We start from the raw sequence: 22,590 nt of genomic DNA, 5'->3' as shown, positions 1-22,590 counted from the left end.
TACCATTTAGAATTCTGAATGCAGCTCTGAACAATAAAACAGGCTGTAACTCGGGATAAGTAAAAGTTAGGAAAGCCCTGTAATTATAAAGTTGCTCAATGCTTTATGTAGATTTTATCTGTATATAAACTGTGAAATTACATTCAAAGGTAAAGATTCAACTTAGTTTAGGAAAAGTTTTGTAATAACTGTTAGCTATTGGATTGTAAGCCATTAGTAATTTACCCATTTACTATCAGTTATAAAGCTTTGTATTTGAATTGTGACAAGCCAGTAAACTAGTCCTATTGGAATGCATGAAGTAGTCTTAACCATTTGGCTTTAAATTGGGGAAGAAACGTGGTTTGTTGAGGCTTTCATTGCTTGCACGCTTGCTGTTGGTATGACACATGCATCTTTCATTGCATGCGCGTCTCATAACCAGTGTTTGCGTTCTTTTTCCCCCCGTTTTTTTCTCTTTTGCTTTGCAGATATTTCAACCCATCATTTTGCTCATCCTCTTTTTGGTTATGTTTTCATCACTGTCTTATTCCACCATTTTTAAGTTAGTTTTCCTTTTCACGCTTTTCTTTGTTTTGTAGTGTTTAAGTTATTTTCCTTACCCATTTTGTTATGTATATGTCTGTTTATTTTGCCTTTCTTTACTCCCTCCCACCTTGGTCTTTTTTTATTTTGTGTTTATATACTGCCCATGCACTTAGCAGCCCAAGCTGAGGGAACAAATGGAATTGCAGCTCCATCATGAGCATGAAGAAGATGCACACCGTCTCCATGTTACTCATGAGCCACACCGCAAGGCAGACGGAGACAATAAACACGGCAGGCAAGGAGACAAGGGCTGTTTCAGTCTAGAGGTCAGCAATGTTGTATAACTCCTTCCAACATTCTCTTGTTTATAAACTAAGCACAGACAGATAAATATTTGTATGAATAGAATGATTGGGCCCCATGGTTCCCATTTCAGCAACATGCTTAAAGGGAAACCATGAGGCTTACAGTGTCTTCTTGTAATTATTAATTGCAAAGTCCCTGAGCCTCCCCAAGCATTGATTTCAACAAACAGCAGCTGCCACCATTGTTGCAGCTTCATAAAACGTAAAGCGTACCTGTCTTTGTAAAAAAAATTATAGTGTCCTAGAAAAATGCTAAAAGTTTTGATCGGTCGGGGTGTGAGTGTTCAGACCCTGACTGAATACTAGAATAAGCAGGGGGGAAATCTAGCTGCCATGCACTTCTCACCCCTTTCCCTGCTCTAAGGGGGTGTCTTCTTCACTGAGGGGCTCTGATCTCACAGAGGGGGGGTCCCTGGCTCCTTCTTGCAGCTCTGCCCGCTGACTAAACTCAGTTAGCTGGCAGAGCGGCAAGAAGAGATCATTAACTCCTCCCCTGCCGGCTGCTATTGGCCAGATCGCCACCTCCCCATAGATACAGGAGGTGATTGGGGGTATGTTCTACACCCCCGATCACCATGTATTTGCATACTTTAATTTGTAATTCTCCTTAAAGTGGTATTCCACTGAAAAACTTTTTATTTTTATTTTTTATTAACTGGTGTCAGAAAGTTAAACAGATTTGTAAACTACTTCAATTTAAAAATCTTTATCCTTCCTGCCCCCCTGGGCATTTGCGCGGGTGCCTGCTGATCGATATCAGCAGTCACCCCGGTCTGGTCCCTGCCCGGCGTCCGGCGGGGACTGGAATTCCCCCAGGCGTACAGGTACGCCCTGGGTCCTTAAGTACCAGGGAGCGAAGGCATACCTGTACGCCCTGGGTCCCTAAGTGGTTAAAATTGCATCACATTTGCATACTTTAATTTGTAATTCTCCTTAAAGTGGTATTCCACTGAATACTTTTTTTTTTTTTTATTAACTGGTGTCAGAAAGTTAAACAGATTTGTAAATTATCAATGCAGTAAAGAATAGAATAACATCGGCACTCACCGGTCTTCTCTTAAAAAAGGCTTCTTTATTGATACATACTCACAACATGAAATGCAGTAAGGGAGAGGGACCCGTGCAGGGGGGGTACGTAGTAGGCGACAGATTCTGTTTCACTCGTTATACGAGCTTCATCCGGCCATATCTACCTGGATTTCTGTGCTGCTTCTTATACAGGTGGGCGGCCAATCGTGAATGCTCCGGACCGCCCTCCTCTTCTGATGCACCTGGCGAGTTCTCGTTAGAGTCTCACCATTGGCTAACCATCGCCATTTTTGTAAGTGCATCGGTATAAGAAAGCATATACTAAGACATGTGCATGTTAAAAACTGAAAATTTAAAAACATGGTGCATAATCAATTTTATCATTTAATCCGAGAGGACCAGCTGCTGCTGTTTGTATGATCCAATATGTTTCTCTTTGCAAGAGGTATTGATCTAGACTTATCCCCGGTTTGGGTTTAACCTTTTCTATCCCGGAGAATTTTAGATGATCCAATTGTCCCTTGTGGGCTTCCATCACATGGGCGATAAGACGCGGTGCTCCCTTCAAGGTACGGAACGAATAAAGATGTTCCCTAATTCCAGCACATAATTGTCTCTTATCTAAAGGTCTAAGTTATGGACTGGTTGAGAAATTTAACCCAGTCTCTTTTGAGATCGACTTAGCGCGATCCCTTAGAGACATCAACCTTTTCAAGTTTTTCCAAAATAAAAAAATACTAGAGCATGACCAATGTGAAGCAGATTTACCGGTAGAAACTAACAATTTAGGTTTTTTTCCAAAAGAATGTACCCAAGTAGAAATAGAATGTTTAGAGATGTTAGCTAATGAATTCAGCGAACCGAATAATGAATGTGGGTCAAAAGCTGTCTATTTTTCCAAAGGAAAGAGATCCAGGTTTAACCCCCCGATTTTTCCGGGGAGTAGTCTGGACCTGTTTCAAAACGCAGTCATGCAAGACGTTAAGTCTATAATGTACAAAGAAGCCCCACAGAATTTATCGGCAGATGAAATTAAGGCACTTAACATTTTGAAAAATAGGGAAGATTTACAGGTGGTTCGAGCGGACAAAGGTGGGGCAGTGGTTGTAATGTATAAATCTATGTATATTACCGAAGCCGAAAGGCAACTTCAGGACACCGCTACCTACACCATGTTAAAATCCGACCCCACAAGTAGAATCCTCTCTAAATTAACGTCTTTTCTTCATTCAGCAGTCGCGAAAGGTACCTTATCTAAAAAGAATGCAGAACGTCTGATTCCAGATACCCCTAAGCCAGCTACCTGGTATCATTTACCTAAAGTTCATAAAGGGCAGATCCCCCCCCCCCCGGGACGACCCATCGTCTCGGGGGTGGGGTCTGTCACTGAACACCTTTCTCATTACTTGGAATGGCTATTGAGCCCTATGCTGAAGGCCATACCTGCATACATAAAAGATACTTTACACCTTTTACAAATGATGGAAGATTTGAATTGGGAGAGGGAGTGGAAGCTGTGTTCAATAGATGTTGTCAGCCTGTACACCCGTATTCCACATGATACGGGTGTGCAGGCTGTCAAGGAAGGACTAAGAAGATCCAATAAGTCAGAAGAATTTGTCGGTTTCGTAATTGATGCACTTTCCTTTGTATTAACTAACAGTACATTTATGTTTGGAGATAGTTGGTATAGACAGGACACCGGGACCCCGATGGGTACCCCGGTGTCCTGTACATACGCAAACCTCTTTTTGGCTGAATTTGAGAGGCAGTATATTTACTCCTCCATGAATCCATACATCGGGCATCTGAAATTCTATGCCCGCTATGTGGACGACATATTAATAGCTTGGGCAGGGACCGAGTCACAATTTGACAGTTTCGTTAGACACTTAAATGAAGTGAATACAATGAACCTTGCCTTTACGTCTCAATTTGGAGGATCATCTATCGAATTTTTAGATGTTAAATTGATTATTAATGGAAATAAGATTGTGAGCGAAGGACATAGAAAAGATATGTCCAGGAATACCCTTCTTCACTATCACAGCTCTCACCCAACATCAGTGAAGAAGGGTATTCCCTACGGACAATTTATTCGTCTAAGGCGGAATAATACCCAAGATGAAACATTTAATATGCAAGCCGATGATTTACAGAAAAGACTCATAGAAAGACAGTATCCTATACAGTTAATAAAAGAAGGTAGAGAAAGAACTACAAAAATGCAACGGGTTAATCTATTAAAAAATAAAAATAAGAATAAGACACACACATTAGAACAGAAACGTTTCACTTTCACCTTTCAGAATACACCTTTGAATAGAACTATAGAACAAGCAGTTAGACGGAATTGGTACATAATAGAGAGTGATGCAGAATTGAAAGAAGTAGCTAGTAAAAAACCATTGATTTCATACAGAAAAAATAAAACTATAGGTGACATTTTGAAAAAACAAGTAAAAACTAAGAAAAATACTGAAAATACATGGCTGGAGAAATGTACCCCGAAAGGGAATTTTGCATGTAAGTCATGTAGTTTTTGTAAGTATAACGCTGAATTAAAAACTATGAGATTAGGTGCAATTACGCACACAGTAACTGATCTTATTACTTGTAGAACTAAATTTGTGGTATATGTCATCTATTGCCCATGTGGGTTCTATTATATCGGCAAAACTATAAGACAATTATGTGCTCGAATTAGGGAACATCTTTATTCGTTCCGTACCTTGAAGGGAGCACCGCGTCTTATCGCCCATATGATGGAAGCCCACAAGGGACAATTGGATCATCTAAAATTCTCCGGGATAGAAAAGGTTAAACCCAAACCGGGGATAAGTCTAGATCAATACCTCTTGCAAAGAGAAACATATTGGATCATACAAACAGCAGCAGCTGGTCCTCTCGGATTAAATGATAAAATTGATTATGCACCATGTTTTTAAATTTTCAGTTTTTAACATGCACATGTCTTAGTATATGCTTTCTTATACCGATGCACTTACAAAAATGGCGATGGTTAGCCAATGGTGAGACTCTAACGAGAACTCGCCAGGTGCATCAGAAGAGGAGGGCGGTCCGGAGCATTCACGATTGGCCGCCCACCTGTATAAGAAGCAGCACAGAAATCCAGGTAGATATGGCCGGATGAAGCTCGTATAACGAGTGAAACAGAATCTGTCGCATACTACGTACCCCCCCTGCAAGGGTCCCTCTCCCTTACTGCATTTCATGTTGTGAGTATGTATCAATAAAGAAGCCTTTTTTAAGAGAAGACCGGTGAGTGCCGATGTTATTCTATTCTTTACTGCATTGAAGATTTATACCTTGCTGAAACGTCAGAGCACCACCATACCTCTATCGGTTTATCCAAGTCACACGCCCGCCGTACAATCCAGCCTAGCCAATAGGAGCAGTGCCAAGTATCACATCTTCTCTTTGAGATTTGTAAATTACTTCTATTTAAAAATCTTAATCCTTCCATTGCTTATCAGCTGCTATATGCTTCACAGGAAATTATTTTCTTTTTGAATTTCCTTTATGTCTGACCACAGTGCTCTCTGCTGACACCTCTATCCATTTTAGGAACTGTCCAGAGCAGGATAGGTTTGCTATGGGGATTTTCTCCTACTATCGACAGCTCCTAAAATGGACAGAGGTGTCAGCAGAGAGCACTGTGTTCAGACAGAAAGGAAATTCAAAAAGAAAAGAACTTCCTGTGAAGCATACAGCAGCTGACAAGATTTTTAACCTGTTAACCCCTTAACGATGCAGGGAGTAAATGTACGTCCTGGTGAGGTACTTAACGCACCAGGACGTACATTTACGTCCTATGCATAACCGTGAGCATCGGAGAGATGCTCGTGTCATGCTCGGCAGGTCCCGGCTGCTGATAGCAGCCAGGGACCCGCCCGTGATGGCGGACATCCGCGATTGCGTGGATGTCCGCTATTAACCCCTCAGATGCCGTGATCAATACAGATCACGGCATCTGCAGCATCTCGGTACTTTGAATGGATGATCGGATCGCCTTCAGCGCTGCCGCGGCGATCGGATCAGCCAGCATGGCAACCGGAGGTCCCCACACCTGCCTCTGCTGCCTTCCATGGGTCTTCTGCTCTGGTCTGCGATCGAGCAGACCAGAGCAGAAGATGACCGATAATACTGATCAGTGCTATGTCCTATGCATAGCACTGAACAGTATTAGCAATCGAATGATTGCTATAAATAGTCCCCTATGGGAACTATTAAAGTGTAAAAAAAAAGTAAAAAAAAAAAGTTCAACATTATTAAAAAAAACACCTCCCCCAAAAAACATAAATTGTCCCATTTTCCCTATTTCACCCCCAAAAAGTGTAAAAAAAATTTTTTATATACATATTTGGTATCGCCGCATGCGTAAATATCTGAACTATTAAAATAAAATGTTAATGATACCATACGTGAACGTAAAAAAAAAAGTCCAAAATAGCTGCTTTTTTATAACATTTTATTCCCCCAAAATTTTTTTTAAAAAGTATTAAAAGTTTATATAAGCAATTTTGGTATCAATAAAAAGTACAGATCACGATGCGAAAAATGAGCCCTCATACCGCCACTTATACGGAAAAATGAAAAAGTTATAGGTCTTCAAAATAGGGGGATTTTAAACGTACCTAATTTGGTTATTAAGCGCAACAGTAATACAAAAGTATGTTATCATGGGTAACATTTTAATCGTATTGACCCAAAGAATAAAGAATACATGTCATTTTTACCATAAATTGTACGGCGTGAAAACGAAACCTTCCAAAATTTGCTAAATTGCGGTTTTCTTTTTAATTTTCCCACACAAATAGTATTTTTTTGGTTGCGCCATACATTTTATGGTAAAGTGAGTGATGGCATTACAATGGACAACTGGTCGCGCAAAAAACAAGCCCTCATACTAGTCTGTGGATGAAAATAGAAGAGTTCTGATTTTTTGAAGGCGAGGAGGAAAAAACGAAAACGTAAAAATAAAATTGTCTGAGTCCTTAAGGCCCAAATGAGCTGAGTCCTTAAGGGGTTAAGGACCAAGGGCGTACCTGTACGCTCCCTGAGTCCACTCCTGTTCTATAACGGGACCCATGGCTTATAGAGCGCGGCACTGATGGCGGTGCCGCGAGCTATTAACCCTTTAGACTTTGAACGCCACGTCTAAAGTGAAAGTTAATCATTGCCGTTTAGCTCAGGGGGCTGTTCGGGATGTCCGGGGCAAAATCGCGGCATCCCGAACAGCTGTGACACAGCAGGAGGGTCCCCTTACCTTGCCTCCTGGTGTCCGATCACCGAATGACTGCTCAGTGCCTGAGATCCAGGCATGAGCAGTCAAGCTGCAGCATCATTGATCAATGGTTTCTTATGAGAAACCATTGATCAATGTAAAAGATCAGTGCGTGCAGTGTTATAGCCCCATATGGGAGCTATAGCATTGCAAAAAAAAAGTGGGAAAAAAAAGTTAATAAAGATCATTTAACCCCTTCCCTAATAAAAGTTTGAATCACCCTCATTTTCCCATTTAAAAAAAAACTGTGTAAATAAAAATAAACATATGTGGTATCGCCGCGTGCGGAAATGTCCGAATTATAAAAATATATTGTTAATTAAACTGCATGGTCAATGGCGTACGTGCAAAAAAATTCCAAAGTCCAAAATAGCGTATTTTAGGTCACTTTTTATATCATGAAAAAATAAATAAAAAGCAATCAAAAAGTCTGATCAATACAAAAATGACACTGCTAAAAACTTTAAATCACGGCGCAAAAAATTAGACCACATATCACCGTGGAAAAATAAAAAAGTTATAGGGGTCAGAAGATGACAATTTTAAACGCATACATTTTCCTGCATGTAGTTATGATTTTTTTCAGAAGTACGACAAAATCAAACCTATATAAGTAGGGTATCATTTTAACCGTATGGACCTACAGAATAATAATAAGGTGTCATTTTTACCGAAATATGCACTGCGTAGAAACGGAAGCCCTCAAAAGTTACAAAATGGCAGGGTTTTTTTTTCAATTTTGTCTCACAATGATTTTTTTCTCTGTTTCGCCGTAGATTTTTGGGTAAAATGACTGATGTCATTACAAAGAAGAATTGGTGGTGCAAAAAATAAGCCATCATATGGATTTTTAGGTGCAAAATTTTAAGAGTTATGATTTTTTAAAGGTAAGGAGGAAAAAATGAAAGTGCAAAAATGGAAAAAAAAAACTGGTCCTTAAGGGGTTAAATAGAAGTAATTTACAAATCTGTTTAACTTTCTGGCACCATTTGATAAAAAAAAAATATATATGTTTTTCAGTGGACTACTCCTTTAAGGGAAATGGTTTCCTATCAAGGTGCATAAGTATAAAGCGGAGGCTGTATTGAGAAGGCTTTAAAGCACAACTGTCACCAGTGTTTTACCCCCCAGACTACCAACATGAGCTTACTGTTGAGAACACGTGTAATGCCGTCATATCTTTGGCTGTGCTTCTGCTTGCTTTATCAGGACGAAAATGATCTTTGTATGCCGGTCAGCAAAAGTCGGAAAGGCGTGGCTGGGCTTCGCATTGCTGGGGGGGGGGGGCCAAGCCCAGCCACGCCTTTTTGACTGTTGCTGACATGCATACAAAGATCATTCTTGGCCTGATAAAGCAAGTAGAAGTGCAGCCAAAGGTATGGCTGCATTACACGTGTTCTCAATAGTAAGCTCAGGTTGGTATCTTGGGAGTAAGAAACTGGTGACTGTTGCGCTTTAAAGCAGGATGGATACATGTGTTCAGTATGAGCAATGATAAATTATGTGAAGGGAACCTATCACATTAAAAATGCTGTACAATCTTTTTTTTTTTTTTTTTTTTTTTTTAACTTTTATTTCTTTTTTTTTTTATAATAAAATTTACAAAACTACAGTGTACAATTCAGATATAATAACAGCACCAGTCAAAAAAAAAGGCCATATAGCCATACTTATACTTGTTTACATCTGAGAAGTATACCTAATCATTATTAACACCCCGTCCCCCCCCACCCCACCTTCTGGCACAGAGAGAAGGAAAGAGGAGAAAAAAAAATGCTGTACAATCTGAATGCAATATGGTAGAGAAGAGGGAGGCTTACTAGACTAATAATGTAGTTGTGTGGGAAAATATACAAAATATTATATTTTACTGTGTTACGATTATTTCACAAGACTTTTGCTATATCAAATGGACATGTCAAAAGTTTTGATTGGCCGAGCTGTGGGTGTTCAGACCCCTGTCGGTCATTAGAACAAGCTGAGAGATGTGCATGGCTGAGTGTTTCTCTCCCGGGCTCGCTGCTCTCTCTGTTTTGCTATAGCAAGTGGGCTTCATGGCTTTACTGAAGCGAGAAAGGGAAATAAATGCTCAGCCACTTGCTTCTCCCGGCTCATTCTAATGATCAGTGGGGATCTGAACACCCAGACCCCCACCAATCAAAATATTTGACATATCCTTTGATATGTCAGATTTTGTGAAATTATAGTAACACTTTAAATCCCTGTCACTCAACTAAGGTGCTATATTTGCATGCTTGCACAGGAAAGTCAGTCACAGGATCAGTCAGTGGGTAGCACCACCCACTGGACTCCACTAGAGTCCACAGTGAGCAAAGATGTAAAGTGAATGTGTTACCTAGATTTATTTGTTTTACTGATAAAAGCAGATACTGATACATGTTCTTTTTTCCTAATGTGATTATATTTATTTATTTTCCTGTACATTATTATGGGGGCATCAATCTTGCCACTGTTATTTTTACCAATATTTAGTGATATGCTTTACAGCAAGCCCCATAGACATGGACACAATGAACATCTCCAGACCTTATTCTTTTTATGGAGGAGGTTTTTAGGCATCACCAACAAATATGTTAAAAATATGTTTAACATAAAAACTTGATATAAACATTAGGTCATTTTCTGATTCAGTACGCAGAAGCACTGAATCTTTTCCCTCAAAACTGCATTTCATTCTGCTCAGATCCTCCCGCTCCTTTAATGTGCTGCTTGTAGATCAGACAGCATTTTCAATGTGACAGATTCCCTCTAGTATACCTGCATAATCAATGCAAAGTTTATTTTCTCCAGCAGAGTGTTGCGAGTCATTAGCAGCAGTGCAATTTATTTTACTACATAATGATTCCAGCTAAAAGCTTAGCTGTTAATGCTGTTGCTTGGATAAGTCCATTTAATGTTCCTAAACTTAAAGAGAACCTGTCATCAGATTTTCCTCTATTTAACTGTTGACAACAGGTTATATAGAGTAAAACCCGCTTGCTTACCATGTTTCATTATCTTTAGGATCAGCAGTGATTGTGTAAAAAATAAGTCTTAAATGTCATGAACGGGGGTCAGGGAGAAGCGAGCCCTAAGCTGTCCCTAAGACCACTCTCCCTTCAATTCTTGCCTATCTGCCCTAAATGATGGATCGACAACTTGGAGCCGGTCCCTTCCTAGCGCTAAAGTGCATGGGCATCAAAGTCAACAAAACAAACGGAACTGTACATGTTGGGGAACAAGTCAGGAGCATAACGGAACCAACAAACAGATATATAAATACAAACAAGGAAGGATATAGCATACTAACATAAAACAGGTCAGGAAATCAAGAGCACTGTTCACACTGGACTCAGAACAAAGAACACAGCAAACACCCCATTTGATCAGAATACTGGCCTAGGAGGAAACAGAAATCCTAAATACTAGTAAACACGGGTACATACACAAGACTAACTCACTCCTAGATAGACAGATTAGCACAAGGCTCGGGAATTCTATCCTAGGAGTAGCAGGATCACACAAGGTCAAAACAGGACTGACAAGCAGCACTGTCCTTGTGAATGAAGAGCTTGCAAGACTTCAGTGTACAGAGGGAGCAGAGTGGGGATGTAGGAGGTATCCAAGCTGTTATCAGCATAAAGACATGTGGAGATTAATAGGCCATTCATAAACCACTGGGAAATCTGAGAAGGATATAAAAAGCAGCTCTCTGATGTTACCTTTTGGAGGTAGCTTTCCCTTAAGTCATTAGAAGCCTTAGAATATGACTGGGGATTTTAGCCAGACCTGAAAATCTTGTTTCAGGGTAATTGTCCCTCATGAGTATAAAGCAGGGTGCTGTATGGCTGCAGAGAGACCTATCATTGCGGGCCAAAGGAGTAATGTTTCTTTTTGATGAGAACATCATAAAGACGTGTGTAGACTTTTATAGACCATTAGTGCTTCACTGGTAGTCCTCTTTGTAGCCAGCCAGCACCATGAATTTTGTCAAAAAAAGCATCTACAGGACTCTCCAATTATAAGAGACAAGATTCTCTGGTTTGAATAAACCAAGGTTGAACTTTTTGAGTTATGCCATCATCTCCAAGAAGACTGGAGACTGTAATCTCTAAACTATCAAGGATTGTTTTTTATTTATTTTTATATTACAAATAAAACAAAAGTTTGCAACATCAAAACAACTATCATTTTAAAATTATATATTAGTTTTCTGTATCCCACCCCAGGCCTTTTACATCAGTTTACCTGGTGTTTCTATTTTTTCCATATATACTGAATTATTTTCTCCCTTTTCTCTTTTCTCCCTTTTTGCTTACTTCATATCAGATTAACTCATGACTCTTGATTTTTCAGCCAACCTTTCCCATTCTTTAGCAAAGATTTCTAACATTCTGTGTTCACTTTCTCATTATGGGGTATTGAGTGAAGCACAAGACCACAACATAACAAGATGTGAAAACGGTTAAAGGGTCTTAAGACTTTATTAATTTATTGTAACTCCATTTAAAAAAGGGTGTAAGATCTTCCGTACTGAAATTAAAGGGGTACTCCGCCCCTAGACATCTTATCCCCTATCCAAAGGATAAGGGATAAGATGTCTGATCGTGGGGGGTCACACCCTGCTGCACCCAGCGTTCCTTTAGAGTGTCAGGTGCAGCGCCGGAGGCTCGTGACGTCACAGCCATGCCCGTTCGTTACATCACGGCCACGCCCCCTCAATGCAAGTATTTCCCCCTTCCATAGACTTACATTGAGGGGGCATGGCCGTGACTTCACGAGCGGGGTGTGACCGTGATGTCACAAGCCTCTGCCCCGCATCACCAGTCATCCATCATGGAGCGAAGTTCGCTCCGTGCACCGGATTTCTGGGGTGCTGCAGCCGAGATCGTGGGGGTCCCCAGCGGTAGGCCCCCGGCGATCAGACATCTTATCCCCTATCCTTTGGATAGGAGATAAGATGTCTAGGGGTGGAGTACCACTTTAATCAGAGTTAATGGAACTGTGCTCTCCAATTGAAAGCATCAGAACATAGTCGTAAAACACGTTAAATGGATTATTCAGTGTTAGGTAGAAAAAAAATATGCTGCTGGGGCAGAGGGATTTAGAAAAGAAGACATACTTATGTAGCTCCGGTCCACCACATCTCCTGTTTGCTGTGTCCAGTCCCCTGATTTTTATTTTTTTTCCTGTTTCCAAGACAAGTGCTCGAAACAGCTCAGCCAGTAACTGTTTTGGCTATTGATTGACTGAAAAGTCCCTGTGAAGCTGGAAGAAAAAATAGGTCAGGGGAGGGGACAAAACCGAACAAAAGCTGCAGGGGGGGGGGGGACTGGGCTAAGTATGCATTTTTTTTGGCTATTTCTCTCCCTGTCAACAGGATGTTGTTTTATAACTAACACTGGATAAAGAGAATCTGTCACCAGTGTCGCCCGCACTATCTTGAAAAGGGTAATAGTGCAGGTGACACTGATATACCTCTTCTCTCATTCTCAGCTCAACAATCATGTCTCACCTGAAAAGAATTCAGCTTTACGTGAACTACAGACTATTCTTGAACAGGAAAGAAGACTTCACCAAGAGGAGCATGACAAGGTGACAGACAGGCTTATTCAGGTATTATGCTTCCCTAATCCACCATCCGCCACACTTCACTCACCCAACAAATAAAACTTTATAAAGATGGCCGTGCCTTTGTTCTCCATGAGATTTCTATTTTGTGCATCTGTTGTGTTATACAGTAAGCTGTACAATGGAGGTTCTATCCTCAGGTGTCCTCCACAATAAGACTAGTGAGCATTCTAGGGTACAGTTTGCCCTTTTCTCTTCCACCTTCATGGCTGGAAGGATTCTAAAATGTTGTGTCTAGACAATATTATTACAGTTGTAATATCTATATCTATATCTATATATATATATATATATATATATATATATATGTATATATATATATATAAAACTCAATGGGCCTCATTTACTAAGCTGAAACCAACCAGTTTTTGTCTGGTTATTATGTCTGAGACATGTCTGTGCCAGTTTGAAACAGTGTGCGCCTGAAAAATCCAACAAACCCGACATTGCACTGTGAAAAGCCAAAAAAGGGGCGTGGTCTGCCACAAAGGAGGCCTGAAAAGGGGTGTGGTTTCACAACCCGACTGATTTACTATTAAATTCACAGAAAATCCTGTGGGTAAATGGCTGGAAATATCGACCTCGGAAAAGCTGGTCAGAAAATGTTCCTGACTTTTCCCAATAGTAAACAGAGAAGAATTCTGCAAGTCTGAAACAACTTTTCCCACTAGTAAAAACCCAACACTCTTAGTAAATGAGGCCCTATGTGTGTGTGTGTGTATGCGCGTGTGTGTGTGTGTGTGTGTGTGTGTGTATGTATGTATGTATGTATGTTCCAACATCACGTCCAAACGGCTGAAGATATTAACATGAAACTTGGCACACATGTTACTTATATGTCAACAACAAACATAGGATAGGTAATTTAACCCTTACTACCCCCATTTGCCAGGGGCGGGGCATATGTTTAAAGTCCCATACAAGTCTATGGGAAATATATGTTACTGCATAACTTCCAAACGCCTGGAGATATTAACATGAAGCTTGGCACACATGTTACTTATATGTCAACAACAAACATAGGATAGGTGATTTAACCCTTACTCACCCCCATTTGCCAGGGGCCGGGTTTTTGTTTAAAGTCCCATACAAGTCTATTGGAAACATATGTTACTGCATAACTTCCAAACGGCTGGAGATATTTCGATAATACTTGGTCACATGTTACTTATATGTCCACTTAAAATATAGGATAGTTAATTTAACCCTTAACTACCCCCATTTGTGAGGGTCAGGGTTTTTGTTTAACCCCTTAAGGACGCAGGACATAAATGTACGTCCTGGTGAGGTGGTACTTAACGCACCAGGACGTACATTTACGTCCAAGCTGTTTTATGCCACAGCGGAACCCGACAGCGTTATTCTGTGAAAATGCCTGCTGTTTTCTAACAGCAGGCATCTTCACACAATGCCTAGGGGGCACTTTATCCCCTCCTGTAACGGCGATCGCCGTGATTGGACAGAACATTCATACTGTCTTATCACGGCGATCTGGGGACATTGCGACCCCCGATGACCCCGGAGTGGATAAAATCGCGGTAATTGGAGCTGTCCGACACAGCTCCAATCACCGCTCACTAAAGGAGGGAGGTGGAAGGATAGCCACCCCCTCCGATCGCTGCGAATGGCCGGCCCAGACCGGTCCGGCCAATCGCAGCGCTCTGCGGTGTTTGAATATCTCCTCCCCGCGCTTTGCCCGCTCACTCGAGTTCGGGCACAGCGCGGGGAAGGAGTTCAGCGGCGGCAGCGGCGGGTACCTGAAGATCTGCGGGTCAACGGCGGCGATCAGCGGCGGCGATCAGCGGCGGAGCCTGGAGGAGACCATCTGCTCTGTGCGGCAGCTCTCCCCGGGCACTGCGCGGTAAAGAAGATCTGCGGCGGCTGCGGCGGGTACCTCTTAGCGGCGATTCCCGGCGGGAGATCGGGCAGCGAGTGGCGAAGCCCGACGGAGCCCATCTGCTCTGTGCGGCAGCTCGTTGGTAAGTGAGGGTGAGCTGTAGAGCAGGCAGGGACAGTTAGTGTACAGGGCTGTTCTGCACCTGCACTGCTCTGTGGGTCTGTGTGACCCATCAGAGCATTTGCAGTAGCAGCCTGCACCCATCTGTTTGGTGGGTGCAGTGTTTTTTGTAATTTTCTCATTTCTTTCCTTTTTTTTTTGCTTTTTCTTTTCTTGCAGTTTTTTTTCCTTCTTTTTTGCGGTCCGTGCCAACAGTCGCAGTTCTGCACTGTGTTACCAGACCGCACCCTACTGTTGTGCAAGCACTACACTACAATACACTATTACACTATTCACAAATAAAGTTAGTGAAAACACTACATTTACACACACGCACACTTACACACACCCCGAATCGCCCCCCTGTCCCATCCCGTCCCCCCCAAAAAAATTATAATGTCCCGTAGAGGGTCCATGTTTTCGGCGGAGGAGGCATACGCCATGCTTGCCTCTGACTCCGAATCCGTCAGTGATGGGGAAGAGGAAGACCCTACCTTCCTTTTTTCTTCCTCTTCCTCATCATCCAGTGAAGATGAACCCCCCAGGTGGCGGCGGCGCTTGCCCCGGGCAATGCCGGGGGAGGCTCCCCAAACTAGTAGCCCTGGCCCCCGTACGGTGTTCCCTGTCCACCGTACAAGTTTCCCTGGCCCCCCTATAGGTGACCACGTCTGGACCCCAGTTCCAGACGATTATGCGCCACTGATTCCTGGGTTTTCTGGCCGCCCAGGAATCCAAATTGACACCACAGGCCTCACTGAAATGGACTTTTTTACGTTTTTTTTCAGTGAGGACTTTGTCAATTTGATGGTGGCGCAAACAAACTTGTATGCCGAACAGTTTGTGGCCCAGCATCCCAATGCTTTTTTGGCTAGGCCCGACAGATGGACCCCCACCAATGCAGCTGAGATTAGGACATTTTGGGGCCTCATGCTGCATATGGGCCTGGTCAAAAAGCCGTCTATTAGGCAATACTGGAGTGAGGATGTTCTGTATCACACTCCCCTCTACAGTATGGCCATGACACGGCCACGCTTTGAGGCTGTCCTCAAATGTTTGCATTATGTTGATAATGCAACGTGCCCGTCCCGAAATGATCCCACATATGACCGCCTATTCAAAATCAGGCCGGTCATAGATCATTTCAGTAAAAAATTTGCAGAGGCATATGTCCCCCAAAAGCAGGTGGCCATTGACGAGTCCCTTATTTGCTTCAAAGGTAGACTGCATTTCCGTCAGTACATTCCCAGTAAAAGGGCAAGGTATGGCGTGAAATTATACAAGCTCTGTGAGAGTACCTCAGGGTACACTTACAGATTTAGGGTGTACGAAGGGAAGGATTCCCGCATTGAACCCCCAGAATGCCCCCCCATCCTGGGAGTTAGTGGGAAAATTGTGTGGGAACTGATGTACCCACTGCTTGATAAAGGTTACCACTTATACGTGGATAACTTTTATACAAGCATCCCCCTCTTCAAGTCTCTTTCCGCCAGAGCCACTGCTGCTTGTGGCACTGTGCGGAAAAGTCAGCGAGGCCTTCCAACAAATCTACCACCGATCCCTAGGGGTGAATATAGGTCCGTTACTAGTGAAAATCTTCTGTTGGTCAGATATAAGGACAAGAGGGATGTCCTTATGCTGACCACCATTCACGGTAATGGCAGCACCCCTGTCACTGTACGAGGTACCACTAATACGGTCCTCAAACCGGATTGTGTCCTGGGGTACAATCAGTATATGGGAGGAGTTGATCTCTCAGATCAAGTCCTCACCCCATATAACGCCATGCGCAAGACCAGAAGATGGTACAAAAAAATAGCGTTGTACATGGTCCAGACGGCATTGTACCACGCTTTTGTACTATTCCGCAGCGCAGGCAACGCAGGGACATTCCTGCAGTTCCAGGAGGTAGTGATCAAGACCCTGATCTTTGGTGACCAGGAAGGAGTGGGCCCAAGTACCTCTGGAACTGTAGGCCCGCGTATTGTACCAGGGCAACATTTTCCAGGAGAGGTCCCCCCCACTGGAAAAAAGGGACGGTCGCAGAAAAGATGCCGAGTTTGTGCTAAAAAACCGAAAAGAAAGGACTCCATTTTCCAGTGTGACACCTGTCCTGAAAAACCAGGCCTCTGCATCAAAGAATGCTTCAAGGCATATCACATGTCTGTGGAGTATTTATGACTTGCCCCATTTTTATTCTTCCCCAAATTTAAGTGCGTTGCACACGAGCCATGCGGCGTTGTACACCACTTTTTTGTTCTTTTCCAATGCATTGGTGACGTTGTACAGGAGCCTGGGACCGTGGCTATGTACAGCGATTTTCCGACGCATTGGCAACACAGGGACATTCCAGTCCCTGGTTGTAATAATCCCCCAAAAGTCCCAAGAACGTTGATCCAGGGATTTATTCTGATTGCCATATTTGGAGTCGGGAAGGAATTTTTTCCCCTGGAGGCAAATTGGCATCCGCCTCAAGGGGTTTTTTGCCTTCCTCTGGATCAACACAGTAGGGCAGTGTTTCACAACCAGGTTGCCCACAGCTATTGCAAAGCTATAACTCCCAACATGCTAGGAGTCACAGTTTTGCAACAGCTGGAGGCACCCAAGTTGGGAAACACTGACATAGACGGAGATTTACTAACTGCTGTGTTTTGGTACACCGCATGTAAGTAAAACTCTGCAACTATCAGCCACCCCTATGCAAATCACTAATTTAAAGGGGTATTCCGGGGTCTGGAAGGTTATTTTAACCTATTTTCATCTTATCCCCTATCCAAAGGATAGGGGATAAGATGAATGATCGCAGGGGTCCCGCCGCTAGGGACCCCTGCGATCTTGGCGCAGCGCCCGGCATAGTTTGTAACCGCTGCTTCCGGGACGGGGTGTGACACTGATGTCACGTCTGGCCCCCACCATTCACTTCCATGGAAGGGGGCGTGACTGCCGGGTGCAACTTCCCAGATGGCCATCACGCCCCCCCTCCCATAGAAATTAATGGAGGGGGCCTGACGTGATGTCAGTGTCACGCCCCGTCCCAGAAGCAGCGCCAGCAAACTATGCCAAAGGCTGTGCCAAGATCGCAGGGGTCCACAGCGGCGCAACCCCGGCGATCATTCATCTTATCCCCTATCCTTTGGATAGGGGATAATATGGAAATAGGTTAAAATAACCTACCAGACCCTGGAATACCCCTTTAAGCCACAAATGTGCATGGCACTCTCTCACTCCTGAGTCCTGTTGCATGTGCTTGGCAACAGTTTAGGACCACATATGGGGTATTTCTGTCCACGGGAGAAATTGCTTCACAATTTTTGGGGGGCTTTTTCTACTTTTACCTTTTGTGAAAACGAAAAGTTGGGGCTATACCAGCATACTTTTACGTTTCACAAGAGGTAAAAGAAGAAAAAGACCCCCCAAATTTGTAAAACATTTTCTCCCCAGTACAGAAATACCCCATATGTGTATGTAAAGTGCTCAGAGGGTGCACAACAAGGCTCAGGAATGAGAGCACACCATGTACATTTTAGGCCTAAATTGGTGATTTTTACAGGATTGGCTAATAGTTGTAGCTTTTCTGACAAACTCCCCCCAAAAAAACACATGTGACCCCATTTTGGAAACTACACCCCTCAAGGAATGTAACAAGGGGTGCAGTGAGCATTAGGACCTTACAGGTGTCTGACAGATTTTTGGAACAGCGGCAGTGAAAATAAACAAAAAATTACTTTTTCCGCTAACCTGTTGCTGTAGCCCCAAATTTTTCATTATCACAAGGGATAAAAAGAGTAAAAAGCACCCCAAAATTTGAAATACAATTTCTCCCAAATATGGAAATACCCCATATGCTGATGTAAAGTGCTCTGCTGGCGCACTACAGGTCTCAGAAGGAAAGGAGCACCACTGGGCTTTTTGGATAGTGGATTTAGCTGGAATGGAGGCATGTTCTGTTTGCAAGGCCCCCATTATGCCAGGGCAGTGGAAACCCCCCACAAGTGACTCGGGTGAAATGGGGCTATAGATTTTGGGGGCCTTTTTCTCCTATTACCCCTTGTGAAAATGAAAAATTTGGAGTAACACCATCGTTTTAGTGTTAAAAATTCAATTTTTCACTTTTATGACATACTGTTCAAAAAACCTGTGAGGAGTTAAGTCTAACTTTACCCCTTGTTACGTTCCCCGAGGGGTCTAGTTTCCAAAATGTAATGCCATGTGGTGTTTTTTTTTTTGCTGTCCTGGCACCATAGGGGCTTCCTAAATGCGGCATGCCCCCAGAGCAAAATTTGCTTCCAAAAAGCCAAATGTGACTCCTTCTCTTCTGAGACCTGTAGTGCGCCAGCAGAGCACTTTTCACTCCCATATGGGGTGTTTTCTGAATCGGGAGAAATTGGGCTTCAAATTTTGGGGGGTATTTTCTGCTTTAACCCTTTGTAAAAATGTAAAATTTTTGGGAAACCAAGCATTTTAGGTAAAAATATATATATTTTTTTTACATATGCCAAAGTCATGAAACCCCTGTGGGGTATTAAGGTTCACTTTACCCCTTATTACGTTCCCCAAGGGGTCTAGTTTCCAAAATGGTATGCCATGTGTTTTTTTTTTTTGCTGTCCTGGCACCATAGGGGTTCCTAAATGTGGTATGCCCCCAGAGCAAAATTTGCTTCCAAAAAGCCAAATGTGACTCCTTCTCTTCTGAGACCTGTAGTGCGCCAGCAGAGCACTTTTCACCTCCATATGGGGTGTTTTCTGAATCTGGAGAAATTGGGCTTCAAATTTTGGGGGGTATTTTCTGCTTTAACCCTTTGTAAAAATGTAAAAATTTTGGGAAACCAAGCATTTTAGGTGAAATATATATATATTTTTTTACATATGCCAAAGTCGTGAAACCCCTGTGGGGTATTAAGGTTCACTTTACCCCTTGTTACGTTCCCCAAGGGGTCTAGTTTCCAAAATGGTATGCCATGTGTTTTTTTTTTGCTGTCCTGGCACCATAGGGGTTCCTAAATGCGGCATGCCCCCAGAGCAAAATTTGCTTCCAAAAAGCCAAATGTGACTCCTTCTCTTCTGAGACCTGTAGTGCGCCAGCAGAGCACTTTTCACCTCCATATGGGGTGTTTTCTGAATCTGGAGAAATTGGGCTTCAAATTTTGGGGGGTATTTTCTGCTTTAACCCTTTGTAAAAATGTAAAATTTTTGGGAAACCAAGCATTTTAGGTGAAATATATATATATTTTTTTACAAATGCCAAAGTCGTGAAACCCCTGTGGGGTATTAAGGTTCACTTTACCCCTTGTTACGTTCCCCAAGGGGTCTAGTTTCCAAAATGGTATGCCATGTGTTTTTTTTTTTTTGCTGTCCTGGCACCATAGGGGTTCCTAAATGCGGCATGCCCCCAGAGCAAAATTTGCTTCCAAAAAGCCAAATGTGACTCCTTCTCTTCTGAGACCTGTAGTGCGCCAGCAGAGCATTTTTCATCTCCATATGGGGTGTTTTCTGAATCTGGAGAAATTGGGCTTCAAATTTTGGGGGGTATTTTCTGCTTTAACCCTTTGTAAAAATGTAAAATTTTTGGGAAACCAAGCATTTTAGGTAAAAATATATATATTTTTTTTACATATGCCAAAGTCGTGAAACCCCTGTGGGGTATTAAGGTTCACTTTACCCCTTGTTACGTTCCCCAAGGGGTCTAGTTTCCAAAATGGTGTGCCATGTGTTTTTTTTTTTGCTGTCCTGGCACCATAGGGGCTTCCTAAATGCGGCATGCCCCCAGAGCAAAATTTGCTTCCAAAAAGCCAAATGTGACTCCTTCTCTTCTGAGACCTGTAGTGCGCCAGCAGAGCACTTTTCACCTCCATATGGGGTGTTTTCTGAATCTGGAGAAATTGGGCTTCAAATTTTGGGGGGTATTTTCTGCTTTAACCCTTTGTAAAAATGTAAAATTTTTGGGAAACCAAGCATTTTAGGTAAAAATATATATATTTTTTTTACATATGCCAAAGTCGTGAAACCCCTGTGGGGTATTAAGGTTCACTTTACCCCTTGTTACGTTCCCCAAGGGGTCTAGTTTCCAAAATGGTATGCCATGTGTTTTTTTTTTGCTGTCCTGGCACCATAGGGGCTTCCTAAATGCGGCATGCCCCCAGAGCAAAATTTGCTTCCAAAAAGCCAAATGTGACTCCTTCTCTTCTGAGACCTGTAGTGCGCCAGCAGAGCACTTTTCACCTCCATATGGGGTGTTTTCTGAATCTGGAGAAATTGGGCTTCAAATTTTGGGGGGTATTTTCTGCTTTAACCCTTTGTAAAAATGTAAAATTTTTGGGAAACCAAGCATTTTAGGTAAAAATATATATAGTTTTTTTACACATGCCAAAGTCGTGAAACCCCTGTGGGGTATTAAGGTTCACTTTACCCCTTGTTACGTTCCCCAAGGGGTCTAGTTTCCAAAATGGTATGCCATGTGTTTTTTTTTTGCTGTCCTGGCACCAGAGGGGCTTCCTAAATGCGGCATGCCCCCAGAGCAAAATTTGCTTCCAAAAAGCCAAATGTGACTCCTTCTCTTCTGAGACCTGTAGTGCGCCAGCAGAGCACTTTTCACTCCCATATGGGGTGTTTTCTGAATCGGGAGAAATTGGGCTTCAAATTTTGGGGGGTATTTTCTGCTTTAACCCTTTGTAAAAATGTAAAATTTTTGGGAAACCAAGCATTTTAGGTAAAAATATATATATATTTTTTTTACATATATCAAAGTCATGAAACCCCTGTGGGGTATTAAGGTTCACTTTACCCCTTGTTACGTTCCCCTAGGGGTCTAGTTTCCAAAATGGTATGCCATGTGTTTTTTTTTTTTTGCTGTCCTGGCATCATAGGGGCTTCCTAAATGCGGCATGCCCCCAGAGCAAAATTTGCTTCCAAAAGCCAAATGTGACTCCTTCTCTTCTGAGACCTGTAGTGCGCCAGCAGAGCACTTTTCACCCCCATATGGGGTGTTTTCTGTATCAGGAGAAATTGGACTTCAAATTTTGGGGGGTATTTTCTGCTATTACCCTTTTTAAAAATGTAAAATTTTTGGGAAAACAAGCATTTTAGGTAAAAAAAATATATATATTTTTTTACATTTGCAAAAGTCATGAAACACCTGTGGGGTATTAAGGCTCAATTTATCCCATGTTACATTCCCTGAGGGGTCTAGTTTCCAAAATAGTATGCCATGTGTTTTTTTTTTGCTGTTTTGGCACCCTAGGGGCTTCCTAAAGGTGACATGTCCCCCAAAAACAATTTCAGAAAAATGTTCTCTCCAAAATCCCCTTGTAGCTCCTTCCCTTCTGAGCTCTCTACTGCGTCCGCCGAACAATTTACATAGACATATGAGGTATGTGCTTACTCGAGAGAAATTGGGCTACAAATACAAGTAAAAATTTTCTCCTTTTACCACTTGCAAAAATTCAAAAATTGGGTCTACAAGAACATGCGAGTGTAAAAAATGAAGATTTTGAATTTTCTCCTTCACTTTGCTGCTATTCCTGTGAAACACCTAAAGGGTTAAAACACTTACTGAATGTCATTTTGAATACTTTGGGGGGTGTACTTTTTATAATGGGGTCATTTATGGGGTATTTCTAATATGAAGACCCTTCAAATCCACTTCAAACCTGAAATGGTCCTTGAAAAATATCGAGTTTGAAAATTTTGTGAAAAATTGGAAAATTGCTGCTGAACTTTGAAGCCCTCTGGTGTCTTCC

The 22,590-nt window shown here is 42.4% G+C and overlaps 1 protein-coding gene across 7 annotated transcripts in view; it reads left to right on the top strand.

Annotated features, from left to right (window-relative positions):
* The window catches only part of MTCL1 (microtubule crosslinking factor 1), a 190,955-nt gene that overhangs the window by 112,709 nt on the left and 55,656 nt on the right, over positions 1–22,590 (top strand). For 3 of the 7 annotated variants that reach the window (XM_056521585.1, XM_056521592.1, XM_056521588.1), the window contains exons 6-7: positions 702–854; positions 12,727–12,846. In XM_056521585.1, coding sequence (XP_056377560.1) covers positions 702–854; positions 12,727–12,846 — 273 coding nt within the window. The remainder of the gene's footprint in view (positions 1–701; positions 855–12,726; positions 12,847–22,590) is intronic. The other 4 variants (XM_056521587.1, XM_056521586.1, XM_056521591.1 and 1 more) reach the window with 4 other exon arrangements.

This window comes from Hyla sarda, chromosome 5, assembly GCF_029499605.1.
Source record: "Hyla sarda isolate aHylSar1 chromosome 5, aHylSar1.hap1, whole genome shotgun sequence".
Taxonomy (NCBI): domain Eukaryota; kingdom Metazoa; phylum Chordata; class Amphibia; order Anura; family Hylidae; genus Hyla; species Hyla sarda.
Note: the sequence above shows the minus strand (reverse complement) of the source record. Positions and strands in the feature narration are given on the sequence as shown.